The sequence below is a fragment of the Scyliorhinus torazame genome, chromosome 8 (assembly GCF_047496885.1).
Source record: "Scyliorhinus torazame isolate Kashiwa2021f chromosome 8, sScyTor2.1, whole genome shotgun sequence".
In the NCBI taxonomy this organism is placed as follows: Eukaryota; Metazoa; Chordata; class Chondrichthyes; order Carcharhiniformes; family Scyliorhinidae; genus Scyliorhinus; species Scyliorhinus torazame.
The window spans coordinates 220,029,395-220,048,724 of record NC_092714.1 but is presented as its reverse complement, the minus strand read 5'-3'; the positions used below and the strand labels follow the sequence as shown (position 1 = coordinate 220,048,724).

General features: G+C 45.6%; 1 protein-coding gene across 1 annotated transcript in view; it reads right to left on the bottom strand.

Annotated features, from left to right (window-relative positions):
- rtel1 (regulator of telomere elongation helicase 1) overlaps positions 1–19,330 on the bottom strand; it is a 121,054-nt gene that overhangs the window by 51,599 nt on the left and 50,125 nt on the right. Inside the window, exons 13-16 of the mRNA XM_072515554.1 lie at positions 17,032–17,129; positions 15,909–15,964; positions 9,077–9,151; positions 8,626–8,707 (exon numbers count right to left, since the gene is read on the bottom strand). Coding sequence (XP_072371655.1) covers positions 8,626–8,707; positions 9,077–9,151; positions 15,909–15,964; positions 17,032–17,129 — 311 coding nt within the window. The remainder of the gene's footprint in view (positions 1–8,625; positions 8,708–9,076; positions 9,152–15,908; positions 15,965–17,031; positions 17,130–19,330) is intronic.

Sequence of the window (19,330 nt, the reverse complement as noted above, 5' to 3'; positions counted from 1 at the left end):
ATGTGGCGACCCTGGCGACCTACTGCTCCCCGGACCTGGAATACCCGACCGTGAAGTGCCGCCCATACTATCTTCCACGTGAGTTCGCTTCAGCCATTATCACAGCGGTCTACATCCCACCCCAGGCAGAAGTGAGGAAATCGCTGGACGAACTGTACACAGTTATAAACAACTACGAAACAGAACACCCGGAGGCCTTGTTCATCGTGGCCGGAGACTTCAACAAGGCCAACTTCAAGCGTGTACTGCCAAAATTCCACCAGCACATCTCCTGTTCCACCAGGGGCGACAACACTCTTGACCACTGCTACTCAAAAATCAAGGGCGCCTACCGTTCCATCCCCCGACCGCATTTTGGGAAATCAGCCCACAAGACTGTTCTCCTTCTCCCGGCATACAAGCAGAAACTCAAGCGGGAGAATCCAGCTAAGAAGGTCGTGCAGTACTGATCCGAGGAAACACAAGAGCTCTTACGTGACTGCTTAGAGACAGTGGACTGGTCCATATTTAAGAACTCAGCAACCAACTTAAATGAGTATGCCACCACCATCACAGACTTCATCAGCAAATGTGTGGTCAACTGTGTGCCAAAGAAAACAGTACGCATGTTCCCCAACCGGAAACCATGGTTCAATCGTGAAATTGACTCCATACTGAAGGACAGGTCTGAGGTGTTCAAGTCAGACGACCCTGAAGCCATCCGAGATGCCAAGACAGAATATCAAACCAAGCTAGAGTCACAGACAGACTCTCGGCGGTTGCGGCAAGGACTAAGCAACATAATGGGCTACAAAGTGAAGCCGAGCAGTATCTCTGGCAGCAGCGCACACCTCCCCGATGAACTCAATGCATTCTATGCTGGTTCGAGCAGGAAACCAACAATCCGCTGTCGAGTGCCCCAGCAGCCCATAACTCACCTATACCCACCATCACAGCTTCCGAAGTCAGATCGGCCTTCCAGAAAGTGAACCCTCGGAAGGTGACGGGCCCGGACAGGATCCCTGGTCGTGCACTCAGAGCCTGCGCGGACCAGCTGGCAGAGGTGTTCGCGGACATCTTTAACCTGCCCCTACTCCACTCCGAGGTCCCCACCTGCTCCAAGAAGACTAACATCATACCGGTGCCAAAGAAGAGCCAGGTAACGTGTCTCAATGACTACAGTCTGGTGGCCCTGACCTCAGTCGTAATGAAGTGCTTCGAGAGGTTGGTCTTGAAGCGCATCACCTCCATACTCCCAGAATGCCTTGATCCACTGCAATTCGCATACTGCCGCAATAGGTCCACAACAGACCCCATTTCCCTGGCCCTCCACTCATCCATAGAGCATCTCGGCAACAAGGACTCCTACATCAGAATCCTATTTATTAACTGCAACTCCGCCTTCAACACCATAATCCCATCCAAGCTCATATCAAAACCTAGGACATGGCTCCCCTCTGCAATTGGATCCTCGACTTTCTGACCTACAGACCACAATCAGTAAGAATGAACAACAACACCTCCTCCACAATAGTCCTCAATACCGGGGCCCCGCAAGGCTACGTACGTAGCCCCCTATTCTACTCCCTGTACATACACGATTGCATGGCAAAATTTGATTCCAATTCAATCTACAAGTTTGCTGACGATACGACCATAGTGGGCTGGATCTCGAATAACCATGAGTCAGAATACAGGAGGGAGATAGAGAACCTAGTAGAGTGGTGCAGCGACAATCTGTCCCTCAATGCCAGCAAAACTAAAGAGCTGGTCATTGACTTCAGGAAGCAAAGTACTGTATACACCCCTGTCAGCATCAATGGGGCCGAGGTGGAGATGGTTAGCAGTTTCAAATTCTTCGGGGTGCACATCTCCAGAAATCTGTCCTGGTCCACCCACGTTGATGCTACCACCAAGAAAGCACAACAGAGCCTATACTTCCTCAGGAAACTAAGGGAATTCAGCACGTCTGCATTAACTCTTACCAACTTTTACAGATGCACCATAGAAAGCATTCTATCTGGCTGCATCACAGCCTGGTATGGCAACTGCTCGGCCCAGGACTGCAAGAAACTTCAGAGAGTCGTGAACACAGCCCAGTCCTTCACACAAACTTGCCTCCCATCCATTGACTCCATCTACACCTCCCGCTGCCTGGGGAAAGCGGGCAGCATAATCAAAGACCCCTCCCACCCGGCTTACTCACTCTTCCAACTTCTTCCATCGGGCAGGAGATACAGAAGTCGGAGAACACGCACGAACAGACTCAAAAACAGCTTCTTCCCCACTGTCACCAGACTTCTAAATGATCCTCTTCAACACTACACCTCTGTATGCTTCATCTGATGCCGGTGCTTATGTAGTTACATTGTATACCTTGTGTAGCCCTATTATGTATTTTCTTTTATTCCCTTTTCTTTCCAAGTACTTAAAGATCTGGGGCGAAATTCTCCCGAAACGGCGCGATGTCCGCCGACTGGCACCCAAAACGGCACCAGACGGGCATCGCGCCGCCCCAAAGGTGCGGAATGCTCCGCATCTTTGGGGGCCGAGCCCCAACATTGAGGGGCTAGGCCGACGTCGGACGAATTTCCGCCCGCCAACTGGCAGAAACGGCCTTTGTTGCCCCGCCAGCTGGCACGGAAATGACATCTCGGGGCGGCGCATGCGCGGGAGCGTTAGCAGCCGCTGACAGTTTCCCACGCATGCGCAGTGGAGGGAGTCTCTTCTGCCTCCGCCATGGTGAAGACCTTGGCGGAGGCGGAAGGGAAAGAGTGCCCCCACGACACAGGCCCGCCCGCGGATCGGTGGGCCCCGATCACGGGCCAGGACACGGTGGGGGCACCCCCCGGGACCCCGCCCACGCCGCCTTGTCCCGCCGGTAAGGTAGGTGCTTTAATTTACGCCGGCGGGACAGGCAATTTATCGGCAGGACTTCGGCCCATCCGGGCTGGAGAATCGAGCGGGGGGGGGGGGGCCCGCCAACCGGCGCGACGCGATTCCCGCCCCTTCCGAATCTCCGGCAACCGGCAGGGGCGGGATTCACGCCCGGCGATTCTCCAACCCGCCGGGGGGGGGGGGGTCGGAGAATGTCACCCCTAATGAGCTGCTCGCAGAAAAATACTTTTCACTGTACCTCAGTACACGTGACAATAAACAAATCCAATCCAATCCAGCATGCCTTTCGGGACTTGTGGGAGGAAATGGGAGCACCCGGAGGAAACCCACACTCAAGAATAGTAGATCTAATTAAGATTTAATATATAAACCATATAAATGCATAGATTACGGAAACCATGAAACCTTTTCACAATTCTGATATTACCATGAAATGCGAATGTCGTCTTCTTTTGTTCTATCAGTATGAATTTTTTAATGCAGTTTAGAATTCTGCGTACCTACGCAAGCCCACAGGGGTCCTGCAGCAATGTACTATGACTCACATTTATAAAGTAACAAAATATATACAAGTGACTCTGCACATACTTCTTGTCACACCAGGGTTCTATCACGCATGATCGCAAGTAAAATATTTCAAATACTGGGGACATTTCTGTTACCGCTCTGCGTGACTGACAAATGTCCTCATCCTATTGGTTTATTTGCAAATCTTACTTAGTTGAGAATTAACCACATTGCTGTGGGTCTGGAGTCACAAATAGGCCAAATGGAAGATTTCCTTCCTTATAGTATAGTGAACCAGATGGCTTTTTACAACAAACGATGGTTTCATGGTACCATTATTGAGACTAGCTTTCAAATCCAGATTTAAAAAAAATATATATACTAATTGAATTTGCTATGATCCCAGCTGTGAGAATGTTGGGCGTTTGATACTTCTTAGGATCTGGCTCAATTGATCATAACTGGTATTAAAAATGTAATGCGTGGAAGAACCAAGCGTAAGGAAATCAGTGGCAGAACACCAAGAAACACCAAAAACATTCTTTACTATACAAACTTGAACAAAACAAACAGAAGCAATAATGACCACATAGGTACACTGAGGAAATAAGATAATGATTCTAAACAGTGAGCTACTAGCTCAAACTCAATCCAAGAATTTAGCCCAGCTTAATCATTTTTACTCGAATAGGCTTGTAAACATACTCATACTTTGGGAGGCAGTTCCTTTCCCTCTGGGTCTAGTAGCGCAGGTCACAGCTCAGGCCTATGATATCTACCTAACAATATGATCTCTTGGCCCAAGTATAGGCATTGCTGACGGTCACATGCCTCAACCCACCAGACACGTAGACACTTCCTTTTTTAAAAAAAATTTCGAGTACCCAATTCATTTTTTCCAATTAAGGGACAATTTAGCATGGCTCGTCCACCTACACTACACATCATTTGGGTCGTGCGGGCGAAACCCACGCAAACACGGGGAGAATGTGCAAACTCCACACAGACAGTGACTCAGAGCCGGGATCGAACCTGGGACCTCGGCGCCGTGAGACTGCAGGGCTAATCCACTGCGCACCGTGCTGCCCTCGTAGACTCTTCCTTGACTCCTGTTCCAGAGCTGGACTTCTCTTTTCACAGCCAATTTTCTAGAACTCCCTCTTTTCCTCTAAACATACAGAACAGTGTTCTCTGCGTTAAACACAACAGACAGAACGTCTGTAGCCTCCAGGTCAGTTTCTCTTGCGTTTTCCCAAAAGAAAACAAAACCCACCAGTTTTCCTTTGGAGCACAGCTCCACCGCAGCAATTTTTCCCATAGCAACCTCAGGGCACTCTTGCTTCTCACAGATGGGCCAAAAGTTCAAGCATGGTTTGTATACACAAACAAGCATTCTAAACCAAACCGAAAGTAAATAATCCCAATTCACCGGAAACAAAAACAAAATCCGACATTCATAATCCTTAACATAACTCACAACAGCTGCTGTAGTCAGGTTTGAAACTGCATCCCCAAGAAATGGGCCTGGGCCTCTATTATTAGTTCATTATTAAATCATCACTTTGCCACTGTCTCCCAGTGTTGCGGTTTCTGAATAAACTACTCCATATAGCCACGAGTATTAATATAAAATCAAATTTCACCTGTGTTGTGACTCTGGGTCAAGCGAGGCTAGAATTGACTGCGTATTAGACCAGGGTGTCATAACATAGTCTATAATAATTTTGTAGTTATGCAGCTTTTGTAGCTTTTATTTCTTAGGTGTGGATGAGATGGTGGCACAGTGGTTAGCACTGCTGCATCAGTGCCAGGGTTCAATTCCAACCTTGGGTGACTGTCTGTGTCAAGTTTGCACATTCTCCCTCTGTCTGTGTGGGTTTCCTCCCAAAGATGTGCAGGTTAGTTGGAGGATTGGCCATGCTCAATTGCCCCTTAGTGTCCAAAGGTTAGGTGGGGTTATGGGGTTGCAGGGATAGGGCAAGAGAATAGGTCTAGGTACAGTGTTCTTTCAGAGGGTTGGTCATAGATCATAGAATTTACAGTGCAGAAGGAGGCCATTCAGCCTATCGGGTCTGCACTGGCCCTTGGAAAGAGCACCCTACCTAAGCCCACACTTCACCCTATCCCCGTAACCCAGTGACCCCACTTAACCTTTTATTTTTGGACATGAAGGGCAATTTAGCATGGCCAATCCACCTAACCCGCACATCTTTGGACTGTGGGAGGAAACTGGAGCACCCAGCGGAAACCCACGCACACACTGGGAGAACGTGCAGGCTCCGCACAGACGGTGACAAATCGAACCTGGGACCTTAGAGCTTTGAAGCAACTGTGCTAACCACTATGCAACCGTGCTGCCCACCAGCACGGTATGGAGTCGGCTCGAGGAGTCGAATAGCCTTCTTCTGCACTGGAGGGATTCTTTGACTCTATGAAATGTATTAACTGAACATAGTGAGAGGGATTCTCCATTGCCTGGCGCCGAAATCGGGAACGGCGATCGGGCAGAGAATGGTTTCTGATGCCGAAATCGCAGCAGGCACCAGTGTGACGCTGGGTCCCGATGCTCTACCCCCTCCAAATCGGGATGCGTGCCACGCAGAGTTGAAACCCCGTTTGCATATAATTATCGGTCCCACCCACGAATCTGCATCTCCGACGGGTCGAGTTCCCGACGGCGCGGGCCACGTGTGGTCTCAGCGGTCGTGAGTCTGGCATGGCAGCTGCGGAGAGAGAGAGAGGCCTTGCGGACAGCGTCCAGCATCGCAACATTCTGCCAAGAGCCGTGCCGCTGGCCGGGGGGGGCTTCTGCCAGGGCTGGGGGAAGAAGAGTGGTGGGTGGTGGCCAGGAGGTGGATTGAGGGGGTAGGGTGGGTGGCTACGCGGTCCAGCACCACTGCCGCCATCTTTTCCGGCGCAATCGGTGCGTGTGTGGGGGGGTGTAGGCGTATGCGCGGCTGCAGCTCGTCAGCCCTGTGCATGTCCAGCAAGGACCCACCGATTCTCCCACTGTTTTTCACGCATTCTATGAGTGTTTCACGTGGCACCTCTGCTAGCCCCTCACCAGTACCGGAATTGGTGTGGTTAAGGCACCGATTTTAACGCCGTGAAACACCACAGATCCTTCGTTGGCGTCAGCGCTTATCGCAGGAACAGAGAATCCAGCCCAGTATTTTGTAATGTGTTTATTGCTCCTGTACTTTCTGCTGTGAAAAGAAGTGAAAGAACTTAGCTGCTTTTGATGTGGTGAGGATCTGTCAATCGTAGCAAGTGTTTATAAACATTGTGGTTAACAATCAAAGAAGGGTATTTGATGCATTCCAGCATGAAGGGAAAGACAGATCAACAATCAACCAAACAGCTATCTCTGGAGTAATAAAACTATCAATCACTGGCCAATGTAATGTATTGCTGTGTGAAATTGAATGGAAGATTTGCATTTCAAAGGCTGTCAAGGGATTTGAAAACCTTTGAAAGTGTACTTGGCTTTCGAGGAAGCCTCTGACACTTGTGCGGCAACAGATGCGAGGGACGGTTAAGTGAAAATGCAGTGATTTTTCACTCTACTGCATGGACTGCTTTTCAGCTTTCAAGCAGTCGTCTGTTTGTGGGTCTGTTTGGAGGTGTGTCGGTAGGTGTGGGGGGCAGGGGCAGGATTTGCGTTGTGAGGGGTGGAAGAGGCGGATTTCCGATGGACTTTGTAGGGCACCTCAGTTATGCACCAAGCCCCTTGACCCATCACGGGGTCCATCGCGTCAGGGCCATGCTTGGGAAAACTTGCACCAAACTCCAGTGGGAGGATTTCCTGCTTTTCCTGTTGTGGGGGTCGGCACATAATGGGGGTATGTGGTAGTGGGGGGCGGGGGGGGGGGGGGGGGGACGACACGCGAGCTTCGAGCCCATGCATCCTGCACATAGCTCGCTGCTGCCGTCGCTGGTGGATCGAAGCATTGGAACAAGATTAGCGCCCAGCAACTATCCAGTTTACCGGTTGACGCTTGATTCTCTGCCGGATGGGGAAATCCACTACCAGAGTAGGCCAATGGAGAATCCACCCCAATGTTTCCCACTTGTGGAGAACACCAAAACTGAGGCCATAAATACAAGACAGCTACCAATAAATTCAATAGAGAATTCAGGAGAAACGTCTGGATCCAAAGAGTGATTAGAATGTGGAACTCACTGTCACACAAGATTAGTCAGGGGCTTGACAGGGTAGGGACTGAGAGGATGTTTCCCCTGGTTGGGAGTCTAGATCACGGGATCACAGTCTCAGGATGGGGGGGGGGGGGGGGGCAGAATCATTTAGAATCGAGATGAGGGAAAATTTATTCAGTCAGAGAATTGCAAATCTATGGCATTCTCTGTCGGAGGAGGTTGTTGGTGATCCGTCATGTAGGATATTTAAGATTGAGATAGATAATTTTTTGATCTCTTAGGGAACAAAAATCTATGGGTGCACTGAGGAAAGTGTATTTGAGGTAAAAGATCAGCCATGTTTGCTATGAATGGCAGAGGAGGCCCAGGTCTACTTCCTGCTACAATTTCTTAGGTTCTTGAGTCCTTATGCTCACCTGGAGTAGCTGAGGTATATAACATACATATGTCTATGCAGCTTTCCTTATACGTGAGGGAGAAAGGGTTATATGAAATTGGGTGGAGGCTCAAGTAAAGCATAAACACCAGAATTGACCAGTGCTTCTATGCTGTCAATCCTATGCAAGAGCTGGGCCCGTTTCAGCTATCCGGACTCAATGTTATTCTTCAACTAAAGTGTTGTAATGCAAAGCACTGCAGTGCCACCACTAGGAGGAGGGTGCAATTACAATGTGATGAGTTTGCACACGGTCATTTTATAACAGAAACATCTAAAAAAAATACAGACCAACTATGAACATAAAATAACAACCGAGTTACCTATAATATTGTTCCACTCTTCTGCACTGCGAGGTGACAGTAAAAATGATCTGCCCATCCACAGTAAAGCAGTGTTATATATGCTGACTACTTGGATTATATGAAGGAAAATCTGACACATATTTAGCATCTTCTTGCGTCGGAGAAAAAAATTGACTAATATTGAAACACAGACATTTCTGGCAAGTGAGAAAACACGATGGTTACTTTACACACATTAAAAATCCTAGGACCCACAAACAGCAAAAGCATAAATGATTATTTAAATTGATTTTGTTGGGATTATTCTGTTGCCAGTTTAAGCTATTGGGATCAGGTTTGTACCTTGTTTTCTTGTAACTGATGAAGTCCATAAATCAGTTCTCTGTTGCTTCTTCTTCCCACTATTATCTGGGTGCACATGAACCTAGGGGAAAATGAAATGCGGATACTCATAGCAGCAAAAAAAATAAAGAGCTGACAATTATAAAAACACTGGGAAAACTCAGTAATTAGTAACAAAGGTATTTTAAAAAACGGTGGCAGCATTTTAAGTACTTAAGCACATTTCCATGTTGTATGTACAATAGTGGAAGCATGCAGAATAACCACAGTGTAACTCCAGGAATTGGTAAATTTACAGTCTTAACATTCCCAATATACCTCAAGGAAACATGATAAATTTAATTGGCAACTTGAAAAACAACTAAACATTTCAGAAAAGTCAATGAGTTTACTCTTGAGTTATAAGACAGCAGGAACACAATTTAAAAAAAAGATTACATTAAAAAATAACCTTGTAATGCTTGGTCACATTCTGCCCTATGGTATGTGGTGTAGTACCCTCTGGAGGAGTGATGCAGAAAACAATCTGAAAAGAAAGTTGTAACAATAAAATATAGTAATAAATTTACCACCAGCTTCAATACTTTTCTATAATTTGCAATCTGATGTATTTCAACACTTCAGTGCACTGGTTAAGTCAGCTCTTGTGTTGGCCCAAGACTGAAATCTGCTTCTTTTTGGGCCAAATCCTGTTTTATCAGATGGCCTTAGGGCTTTGGCGACCTTTACTTTTGTCACTGCTTAAAGAGTGTTCACTGCTGGACTCTCTCTGTTGCAGTACCTGGTCTGCTTGTGGGAGCTCAGTTTTCTGTTTATCCACTGGGAATTTTCACTCTCTGCTGAACAAGCTCTGATTTGTTCTTGCTAGTTCTCATCCGTTCCCTCGATCCTTACCCCTTCACCATAGTGAAGAATTTCTCTACATCAGTTTTGCCAGATCTTTCATGATCAACAAACCCTTAATAACTATTGAATTTCTTTGACGGGTACTTCATATTTTGTGCATCAGCTCTGCGAGTTGATGCCATTGCCATCTCAGAAACATAGATCGATACTAGGTACTGTCTTCACTTCCCTTTAAGGCACAAGCACTGCCCACAATTACAAGACACATTCTTTTAAAATTAAAAAGGAAATAGTGGGAGGGTCACATGATGTGAGTGCGGAAGCGGCTGAGTTTTCCCGAGCTCCGGCTCATCTTTTAATCCTTCATTTTATCCTGGTGCACATTTCATATTTGCTTTTTGCTCAGTGACAAGGCTTGTCCCTGGAAAATCCTGATGGTGTTTTGCAAAGAGGAGCGGAGATAAATAGCCAAAATCCTTTTGCCCTTGGCGGTGAGTAGGCTAGTAGGACCCAGCTTGAAGTGGCACAGGTGCTTCTGCGAGGGCTCTCGCTTTGGGTGTACAGTGTGCATTGGATGATGGCCGCCATGGAAGATGGTTGTCTTCTTGAGGATCTCGGCTCTGCGGTGCAAGTCATTCGAGCTCACTTTGAAGAATGGGGTGCCTTTAGGGGGGCAGTGGTGGCGCATGAGAGAGTTCTTGCGCTCGATAGAGCACTTTTCCTTGTGAGTGCCCACCTTTGTGTTGTCAGGAGCCTACTGCATGGCATATCATCTATCCTGACGGGTTCGGGAGATGGGGTCTGGGCAAGGTGTGCCCACAAACCTGGTCCCTTGCGAGAAGTGGGAGGCGAGTTCCCGATTGAGTTTGAAAATTGGCTGCCTTGCTTTTAATCTTGATTTGGAGGCTGGGTGCATCAGTTTCGATGGGGCACAACATATCCAATCTTCAAGGCCAACGGTCGGTTGGGGCCACCAATCACTAGTCCTATATCGTCCTGTTCTTGATGCTTGTTGTGAGGGGTTGGAGGTGGCCGAGCAGGTAGAGTCATTCTACCGGCCAGGGCCTAGGCTGTGGACCGCCTGGGTGTCGGAGAGGCGGCATGGTGGAAGTAATGTCGGAGAGGCTAGATGGGGACTCATCTTCCGAGGTAGTATGGGCTGAGGTTAGAAACAGGAAAGGAGAGGTCACCCTGTTGGGAGTCTTCTATAGGCCTCCAAATAGTTCTAGGGATGTAGAGGAAAGGATGGCGAGGATGATCCTGGATAAGAGCGAAAGTAACAGGGTAGTTATTATGGGAGACTTTAACTTTCCAAATATTGACTTGAAAAGATATAGTTCGAGTGCATTAGATGGGTCGTTTTTTGTACAGTGTGTGCAGGAGGGTTCCCTGACACAGTTTATTGACAGGCCAACAAAGAGGCGAGGCCACATTGGATTTGGTTTTGGGTAATGAACCAGGCCAGGTGTTGGATTTGGAGGTAGGTGAGCACTTTGGGGACAGTGACCACAATTCGGTGACGTTTACGTTAAGGATGGAAAGGGATAAGTATACACCGCAGGGCAAGAGTTATAGCTGGGGGAAGGGAAATTATGATGCCATTAGACGTGACTTGGGGGGGATAAGGTGGAGAAGTAGGCTGCAAGTGTTGGACACACTGGATAAGTGGAGCTTGTTCAAGGATCAGCTACTGCGTGTTCTTGATAAGTATGTACCGGTCAGGAAGGGAGGAAGGTGCCGAGCGAGGGAACCGTGGTTTACCAAAGAAGTGGAATCTCTTGTTAAGAGGAAGAAGGAGGCCTATGTGAAGATGAGGTGTGAAGTTTCAGTTGGGGCGATGGATAGTTACAAGGTAGCGAGGAAGGATCTAAAGAGAGAGCTAAGACGAGCAAGGAGGGGACATGAGAAGTATTTGGCAGGAAGGATCAAGGAAAACCCAAACACTTTCTATAGGTATGTCAGGAATAAGCGAATGACGAGGGAAAGAATAGGACCAGTCAAGGACAGGGATGAGAAGTTGTGTGTAGAGTCTGAAGAGATAAGCGAGATACTAAATGAATATTTTTCGTCAGTATTCACTCAGGAAAAAGATAATGTTGTGGAGGAGAATGCTGAGCTCTAGGTAAATAGATTAGATGGCATTGAGGTACGTAGGGAAGAGGTGTTGGCAATTCTGGACAGGCTGAAAATAGATACGTCCCCGGGACCTGATGGGATTTATCCTAGGATTCTCTGGGAGGCCAGGGAAGAGATTGCTGGACCATTGGCTTTGATTTTTATGTCATCATTGGCTACAGGAATAGTTCCAGAGGACTGGAGGATAGCAAATGGTCCCTTTGTTCAAAAAGGGGAGCAGAGACAACCCCGGCAACTATAGACCGGTGAGCCTCACGTCTGTAGTGGGTAAAGTCTTGGAGGGGATTATAAGAGACAAGATTTATAATCATCTAGATAGGAATAATATGATCAGGGATAGTCAGCATGGCTTTGTGAAGGGTAGGTCATGCCTCACAAACCTTATCGAGTTCTTTGAGAAGGTGACTGAACAGGTAGACGAGGGTAGAGCAGTTGATGTGGTGTATATGGATTTCAGCAAAGCGTTTGATAAGGTTCCCCACGGTAGGCTATTGCAGAAAATACAGAGGCTGGGGATTGAGGGTGATTTAGAGATGTGGATCAGAAATTGGCTAGCTGAAAGAAGACAAAGAGGGTGGTGGTTGATGGGAAATGTTCAGAATGGAGTTCAGTCACAAGTGGAGTACCACAAGGATCTGTTCTGGGGCCGTTGCTGTTTGTCATTTTTATCAATGACCTAGAGGAAGGCGCAGAAGGGTGGGTGAGTAAATTTGCAGACGATACTAAAGTCGGTGGTGTTGTCGATAGTGTGGAAGGATGTAGCAGGTTACAGAGGGATATAGATAAGCTGCAGAGCTGGGCTGAGAGGTGGCAAATGGAGTTTAATGTAGAGAAGTGTGAGGTGATTCACTTTGGAAGGAATAACAGGAATGTGGAATATTTGGCTAATGGTAAAGTTCTTGAAAGTGTGGATGAGCAGAGGGATCTAGGTGTCCATGTACATAGATCCCTGAAAGTTGCCACCCAGGTTGATAGGGTTGTGAAAAGGCCTATGGAGTGTTGGCCTTTATTGGTAGAGGGATTGAGTTCTGGAGTCAGGGGGTCATGTTGCAGCTGTACAGAACTCTGGTACGGCCGCATTTGGAGTATTGCATACAGTTCTGGTCACCGCATTATAGGAAGGACGTGGAGGCTTTGGAGCGGGTGCAGAGGAGATTTACCAGGATGTTGCCTGGTATGGAGGGAAAATCTTATGAGGAAAGGCTGATGGACTTGAGGTTGTTTTCGTTGGAGAGAAGAAGGTTAAGAGGAGACTTAATAGAGGCATACAAAATGATCAGGGGGTTGGATAGGGTGGACAGTGAGAGCCTTCTCCCGCGGATGGAAATGGCTGGCACGAGGGGACATAGCTTTAAACTGAGGGGTAATAGATATAGGACAGAGGTCAGAGGTAGGTTCTTTACGGAAAGAGTAGTGAGGCCGTGGAATGCCCTACTTGCTACAGTAGTGAACTCGCCAACATTGAGGGCATTTAAAAGTTTATTGGATAAACATATGGATGATAATGGTATAGTGTAGGTTAGATGGCTTTTGTTTCGGTGCAACATCGTGGGCCGAAGGGCCTGTACTGCGCTGTATTGTTCTATGTTCTATGTAATGGCGCCTCGTTCTTCGATTGTTGGAATCCTTGAAGAAACCCTGAAGAGTGCTTGCAGATCATATCTTATACTTTTCTTTCTCATGCAACATGAACGATGTCTTTATTCTGCAATTGTTCTATAATCCTGGACGTTACTCCATGGTAATCATGTTGTTGATTATTTGTTTGTTTTCTTATCCTGCAAGGGGGTACGAGATATGAGTATGAGGCAGATTATCATCGATTATCCTTTTCTAGCAAAATCATATTGAGTCGATTCTGTTATCTGCTAAAAGTGATGCCCTGATTTCTGCCTGCATTGGAAAGCAAAGTTCGTTAGTGCAGGAAATGTGAATAAATGCGGCCTCTGCGCTACCAGCACTGGGAAACACCCAGCTAAACGCACCCGACACAGAACTCCTTTTCATTTCCATTAAATCATGCCCATTGTTGCTGGTCCTCCCTGCACAATTGTACGGAATGATGTTGGTTCTACCCTGGGCCTGGGATTGGGGTTAAGTTGCGTTGTGTGGCTTGTATGTAACTCCCCTTAGTACTGGGGTTTGTGCGTATTTTCTTTGGTTTTTATAATGGTGGATATGATGAATCCGTCCTTGGCTCCTACGTGGATACAGATGGGTCTGGTTACCCAAAGAGAGGTGGTGGTAGATCGTTGATACCTTCGGTGCTGATTCATGTTGGCGCGCACTCTTAACATGGCACGGAAAAGTTATCCTGATTCCTGCTGATAGATACGGCCTTGTGCGGCATGGGAGGGTGTGCAACATTTTGCCATGTTTATATGGCCTCATCCCATTTCTCCCTCAGTCTGTGATGGGGCTACACAGGTATGTAGTTATGTCTAATGATTTCATCAAGCCAGTTGTGATGCTGTTTTCCTTTCCCTCTCTGTACTCATTCATGCCGAGCCATTTATTTTTCTCCTTGCCTACCGTGATGTATTGTTTTGTCATTTTATTGCGTTACTCTCGAAAATGTAAAACCTTAATAAACATGCTTTTTTTTTATAAACGGAAGGAGTGACAATACTTGGGGACAAGACTTTCTCTTCCTCCCCCATCCTATGCTGGAAAAGCAACAGGAAACGAAACACCCTTCAGGGGACAAATTAAAAAGAGAACCTGCTGTTATTCCCAAGAGCTCAAAACCTTGGCCATGAAGAAAACAGATGGGAGTGCAATCTGGTTAATCGCACACAATTCACACCCATGGCAATTAGAGCTGTATATTGAAAATATTCCATTTACTTTGCTGTCAACTTACATTGGTTCCGATGACATCAGCAGCAATTTAAAAATAACAGTTTCACAGGCAATTTTGTAATCAAAAGCGAACTGCTGACAACAATCCTGTTAGCTTATGTGATCTTCTCACAAAATAGCCAACCTATCCATACGGTCAGTGGATAATCTAAGTTAGTGCCTCAACATAACCAAATCGTCCTTCCAAGTTGAAGAAAATTAGTTTTAATAGCTAACTGTTACAATATTATTACGCAGCTAAACCACAACATACTACCATTATCTGCTTCTTCTACAGGCAGCAAAGCTTTGGATAAACTGACATTTATGGAGGATGGAAGAAGCAAGGTGTTGCATGATGTTGGTTAGAGGTCGGTAGGTCTGAAGAAATCTTCATAGTCATACATAAGTTAACCAAAGTCTTTATTGAGTACGAGAACCATTTCCAAGAATATAGTAAAGGGTACAAGCCGGAAGCATTTCCACGCTTGGTTCTCCACATCTCTGTCCAACACCACACTGTCCCTGGGTGTGAATCATGTGCTCTCTTACATCACGGTGGGCGGAACGGTACTCAGTCCCGCATTACCACCATATGTGCCAGGCCCTTATTCTACAGGAGGCAGGCCACGAGAGCACTGGAATTAGTCAGAAGGTGACAAAGGTAGAGACGTGGATTCTAACAGCAAAATAGCTAAGGCAGGGACAGAGACAACCGATATTACGGAGGCAGTCTTTGTTATGGACATAGGGTAGGAAGCTCACATCAGGTCAAAGAGGGTGCTGAGGTTCTGAACAAAGCTTTAACCGGAGATAGTGAACAGGGAACCAGCCAATATTTGGCACTCCTCCCACATTCATGGAATTCATCCAGCACAAGGTTGCGGGTGGTGGAAGATGGGCACTGGGGCGGGTGAGGATGCTGAGAAAGGCAATTCAGATCAGCAGAACAACAATAATTAAAAGTATTGCAAAGCCAACCAGTGGGGGGCAGCAAATATATTCACAGCATCATCTGAACAAAATGAAAATCGCTTATTGTCACAAGTAGGCTTCAAATGAAGTTACTGTGAAAAGCCCCTAGTCGCCACATTCCGGCGTCTGTTCGGGGAGGCTGGTACGGGATCTGTAGGTGCCTTATCACATTAGCTTCGCAATTCCGGAAACGCTCACTACTTCTAACATGTGACAGGTGAATGCTCCAAACCTCTGTGTACACATGGATCTTTATGTTTCAGACTACGTCTCATTTCCATAATCAACTTTAGGTTTATTTCGTAAACTGAATGATCATCATTCTCTGTACGCTCACTTCAAATTAACAGCAGGCCTAATTATGCTTCTACAATGAGTGCAAACCAATTTTAAAAAGGAAATGATTATTTTTGATCAAGTTATTAAAGAAACAGACCCAATTTTACTCCCGGTTTAGAGGATCACAATTTGCGATGGCATCTTACCTCAAGAATGTCAGCTACTTTCTGTAGCCCACTTGTATTGGTGAATATTCCACTGCCTAAAGATATGTAAATAAAGAATTCAGTTTAACCTCAAGCTCCAATTATCTTGGTGTGTTGATTAACAACTTACTTGACAAGTGTTTGGAGGGGGTGTATGGACATGATCGGAGTGTCCTCACTGAGTGTTTTTAAGACAAAGATAGATAGGTTCGTGATTAATAAGGGGATCAAGGGTTATGGGGAGTAGGCAGGAGAATGGGAATGAGAAAATATCAGCCATGATTGAATGGCGGAGCATATTCGATAGACTGAGTGGCCTAATTCTGCTTCTATGTCTTATGGTCTTATGAATTCAAGATCTGAAAGGCATTGCGAGCACAGAACTAATCACACACAATGAACACCTTGGTCGCTTTCCATTTTTAAACTACACTCTCCCAAGTGAAGGTGATTCATCGCAATTATATTTCCATTGTCCAAACTGAGCAAAGCACATGAACTGAGAATGTTCATGTTATTAGAAACATTCAGGATTATTATAACTTAATTAATGTTTACATCGGAAGTACCTGCACAAATTCATTTGAATCATTCGTACAGGTAATTTTCTTGTGGTGCTATTAAATGGTAGATATTTGAAAGTCCATCTTAGTCCCCTTGGAGTCTCATTGTGGAGGGGATAGCTGGATTTTCAACACAGTTATTCACTAGTTCACTCCTCCGAACATAATCCACAATGTGCAGGTTTGGTGGATTGGCCATGCTAAAATTGACCCTTAGTATCCAGGAATGTGCAGTTGAGGTGGGGTTACGGGGATAGGACAGGGGAGTGGGCCTAGGTAGTGTGCTATTTCAGAGGGTCAGTGCAGACTCAATGGGCCGAATGGCCTAAGGCTGCACTGTAAGGGCTTTATGATAATCAATGAAAATTTTTGGCAGATTCAATGTAGACTGCACAACAAAAATATTCAAATAAATGTATATACACTACAGTGTTTTTCTTGTATTACCCAATAAATGATAGATGCTTCATGAAGTAGCCATAAGAAAATATCAATTCAAAATTCTGTACCTCTGCAAGAGATGCAGCAAATTGAAAAGACAAACAATATCAAATACTTACGCTCTGACAGAGCACTCAAGATCTGTTCCAGTGCTTCTAAAATTGCAGACTTATTTTGGAAAGTAATCTGAGCTTGTGCAAACAATTCAAAGATGAAACTGGAAAAGAAGATCACATCATATTAAAAGAAATCGAATAATTAATACCTGAAAGACCAGGAAATATTTTAAATAACCACAGAACGTGCTGTTAGTCAGCAGGTCATGCAGCACCTGCGGAGAAAAAGCTAAATGTTTCAGGTTGATGATCTTTCACTCTGACGGAGGGTCATCAACCTGAAATATTAACTCTACTTCTCTCCTCAGATGCTGCATGACCTCCCATGTACTTCCAGCACATTCTGGTTTTATTTCAGCCTTCCAGAATTTGCAGTTTATTTGCTTTTGTATTAGGAACTGTCTTAATTTCTTATTGAAATAACCCACAAGTTCAAGTTTTTAAACAGATTAAGCTTTGCTACTTCTTTAGCCTTCATGACCAGAGATTGAATTATTAATAATAATCTTTATTATATGCAATAATGGGACAAGCTCCAGGTCATCAGCAGGAAACTACACCCCAGTCATGTGTCTGGTCAAACATTGATCATCAATTACCAAATCCCAGGAATGAAATAGCTGAATCTATCAAATTCTTATTAGCTAACATTTCGTGGGAACCTAAAGGGTGACATTATTTTCTGAAATATTGGTCCTGTGAGTAGAGAACTTCAATATATTAAGCTCTATTGCTGGTTACAAAGTCACAGTACACAAAGAATTTTACGGCACAGGAAAACGTTGTTCAGCCCAACGTGTCTATCTTTGATATTTATACGTCACACCATTGCAATAAAAAGGGGGCAGATGCTCATGTCATTAATGGCACTTTCTGGGCACCTGTCCCACAGGAGCCATATGAAACAGCACCTTGCAGCTGTGTCAGGTGGCTGGTCAATTCAGCCAAGGAATTCTAAAATAAATACTGCATTGTCTTTGCTACTGTTCAGAAAGCAGGATTTGGCACCAACATCCAAGCTCATTTAGGAGAAAGGCTAATCTTGTCCTTGTGCGACATGAAGATAGTAACGCACAAAAAAACCCTCATCTCCCATTTAGAGTTTTCCCAACCAAAAAAAAGCCTCAACCCCATCCACCAAGGTTGAGGAATTTTCTTTACTTCGAGGGTGGTGAGAATGTAGGACATGCATACTTGTTGAGGTGAATTGCATAAATGCATTTGAGGGGAACTTAGATAAGTCCGGGAGAGAAAGGAACACAAGGAATATTGATAGTGATATGAAGAGGATGCTGATATGATGCATAAATACCAACAGACATGTTGGGCTAGAGTGCCTGTATCTGGACTGTAAAACCCATTGAAATTCTTTATGTACTGCAACTTCACAAGTATCAATAGTGCTACATATATTAAGGTTCTCAACCCAGGAGAGAGAGTATTGCAGAATGTAATATGGCAATGTTAGCTTATAAGAATTGGAAAGTTTCAATGACTTCATCACCATGTCCAACAAGCAATGACCATGTCCAACAAGCAAAAGCCTTTGATGTGCAATGGCATTACAATCGTTGAATTCTCCAATATTAAGGTAAAGTCGCCAGTCGCCATCGTCCCAGATGACCATAGGCTGGGGGGGTAAGGTCAAGAAGGCGCGCCTTCGTGAAAAACCTTAAGCCAGTACGGGAATTGAACCCACACTGCTGGCCTTGCTCTGCATCATAAACCAGCCGTCTAGTCAAATGAGCTAAACCATATCGCTGGACCAAAATCTGGGAACTTCCTTCCTAATAACACTGTGCACGTACCTACACCAGATGGACTGCATTCGTTCACCACCACAGGGCATGTAGGGATGGGCAACAAATGTTGGCCTTGTCAAGGTCATGCACACCCAATGAAAGAATAAGAACACTTCTGAGGCAAAAGGTCTAGCAGAATGTTTGAAATAAGGACAAGTGCACATGCCTTGCCATCCCTGTAGATTCTAACCAACTTTGGAAACTACGAGATAAATTTTCTGTACCTGCAGCAGAAACTAGCAGAAATCAATCAGCAGCTAAAATGAAAGTAGCTGATGACCTCTTTGAATGGCATTGGTAGGGGAGGGAATGGGTGGCATTCCTCCTGTTGAGTTAATGTTTAGCTGTGCAAGATTAAAAAGATGGCATTACATGGAGCATTGGGCTCCCAAACAGCAGCACTAACAACAAATCAGTGCAACATGCTGATTGGGGTCATGATTTGCTACTCTGTGAGTGATGTGAACGCTCCCTGTGCACATGCTCACGTTCACAATAAA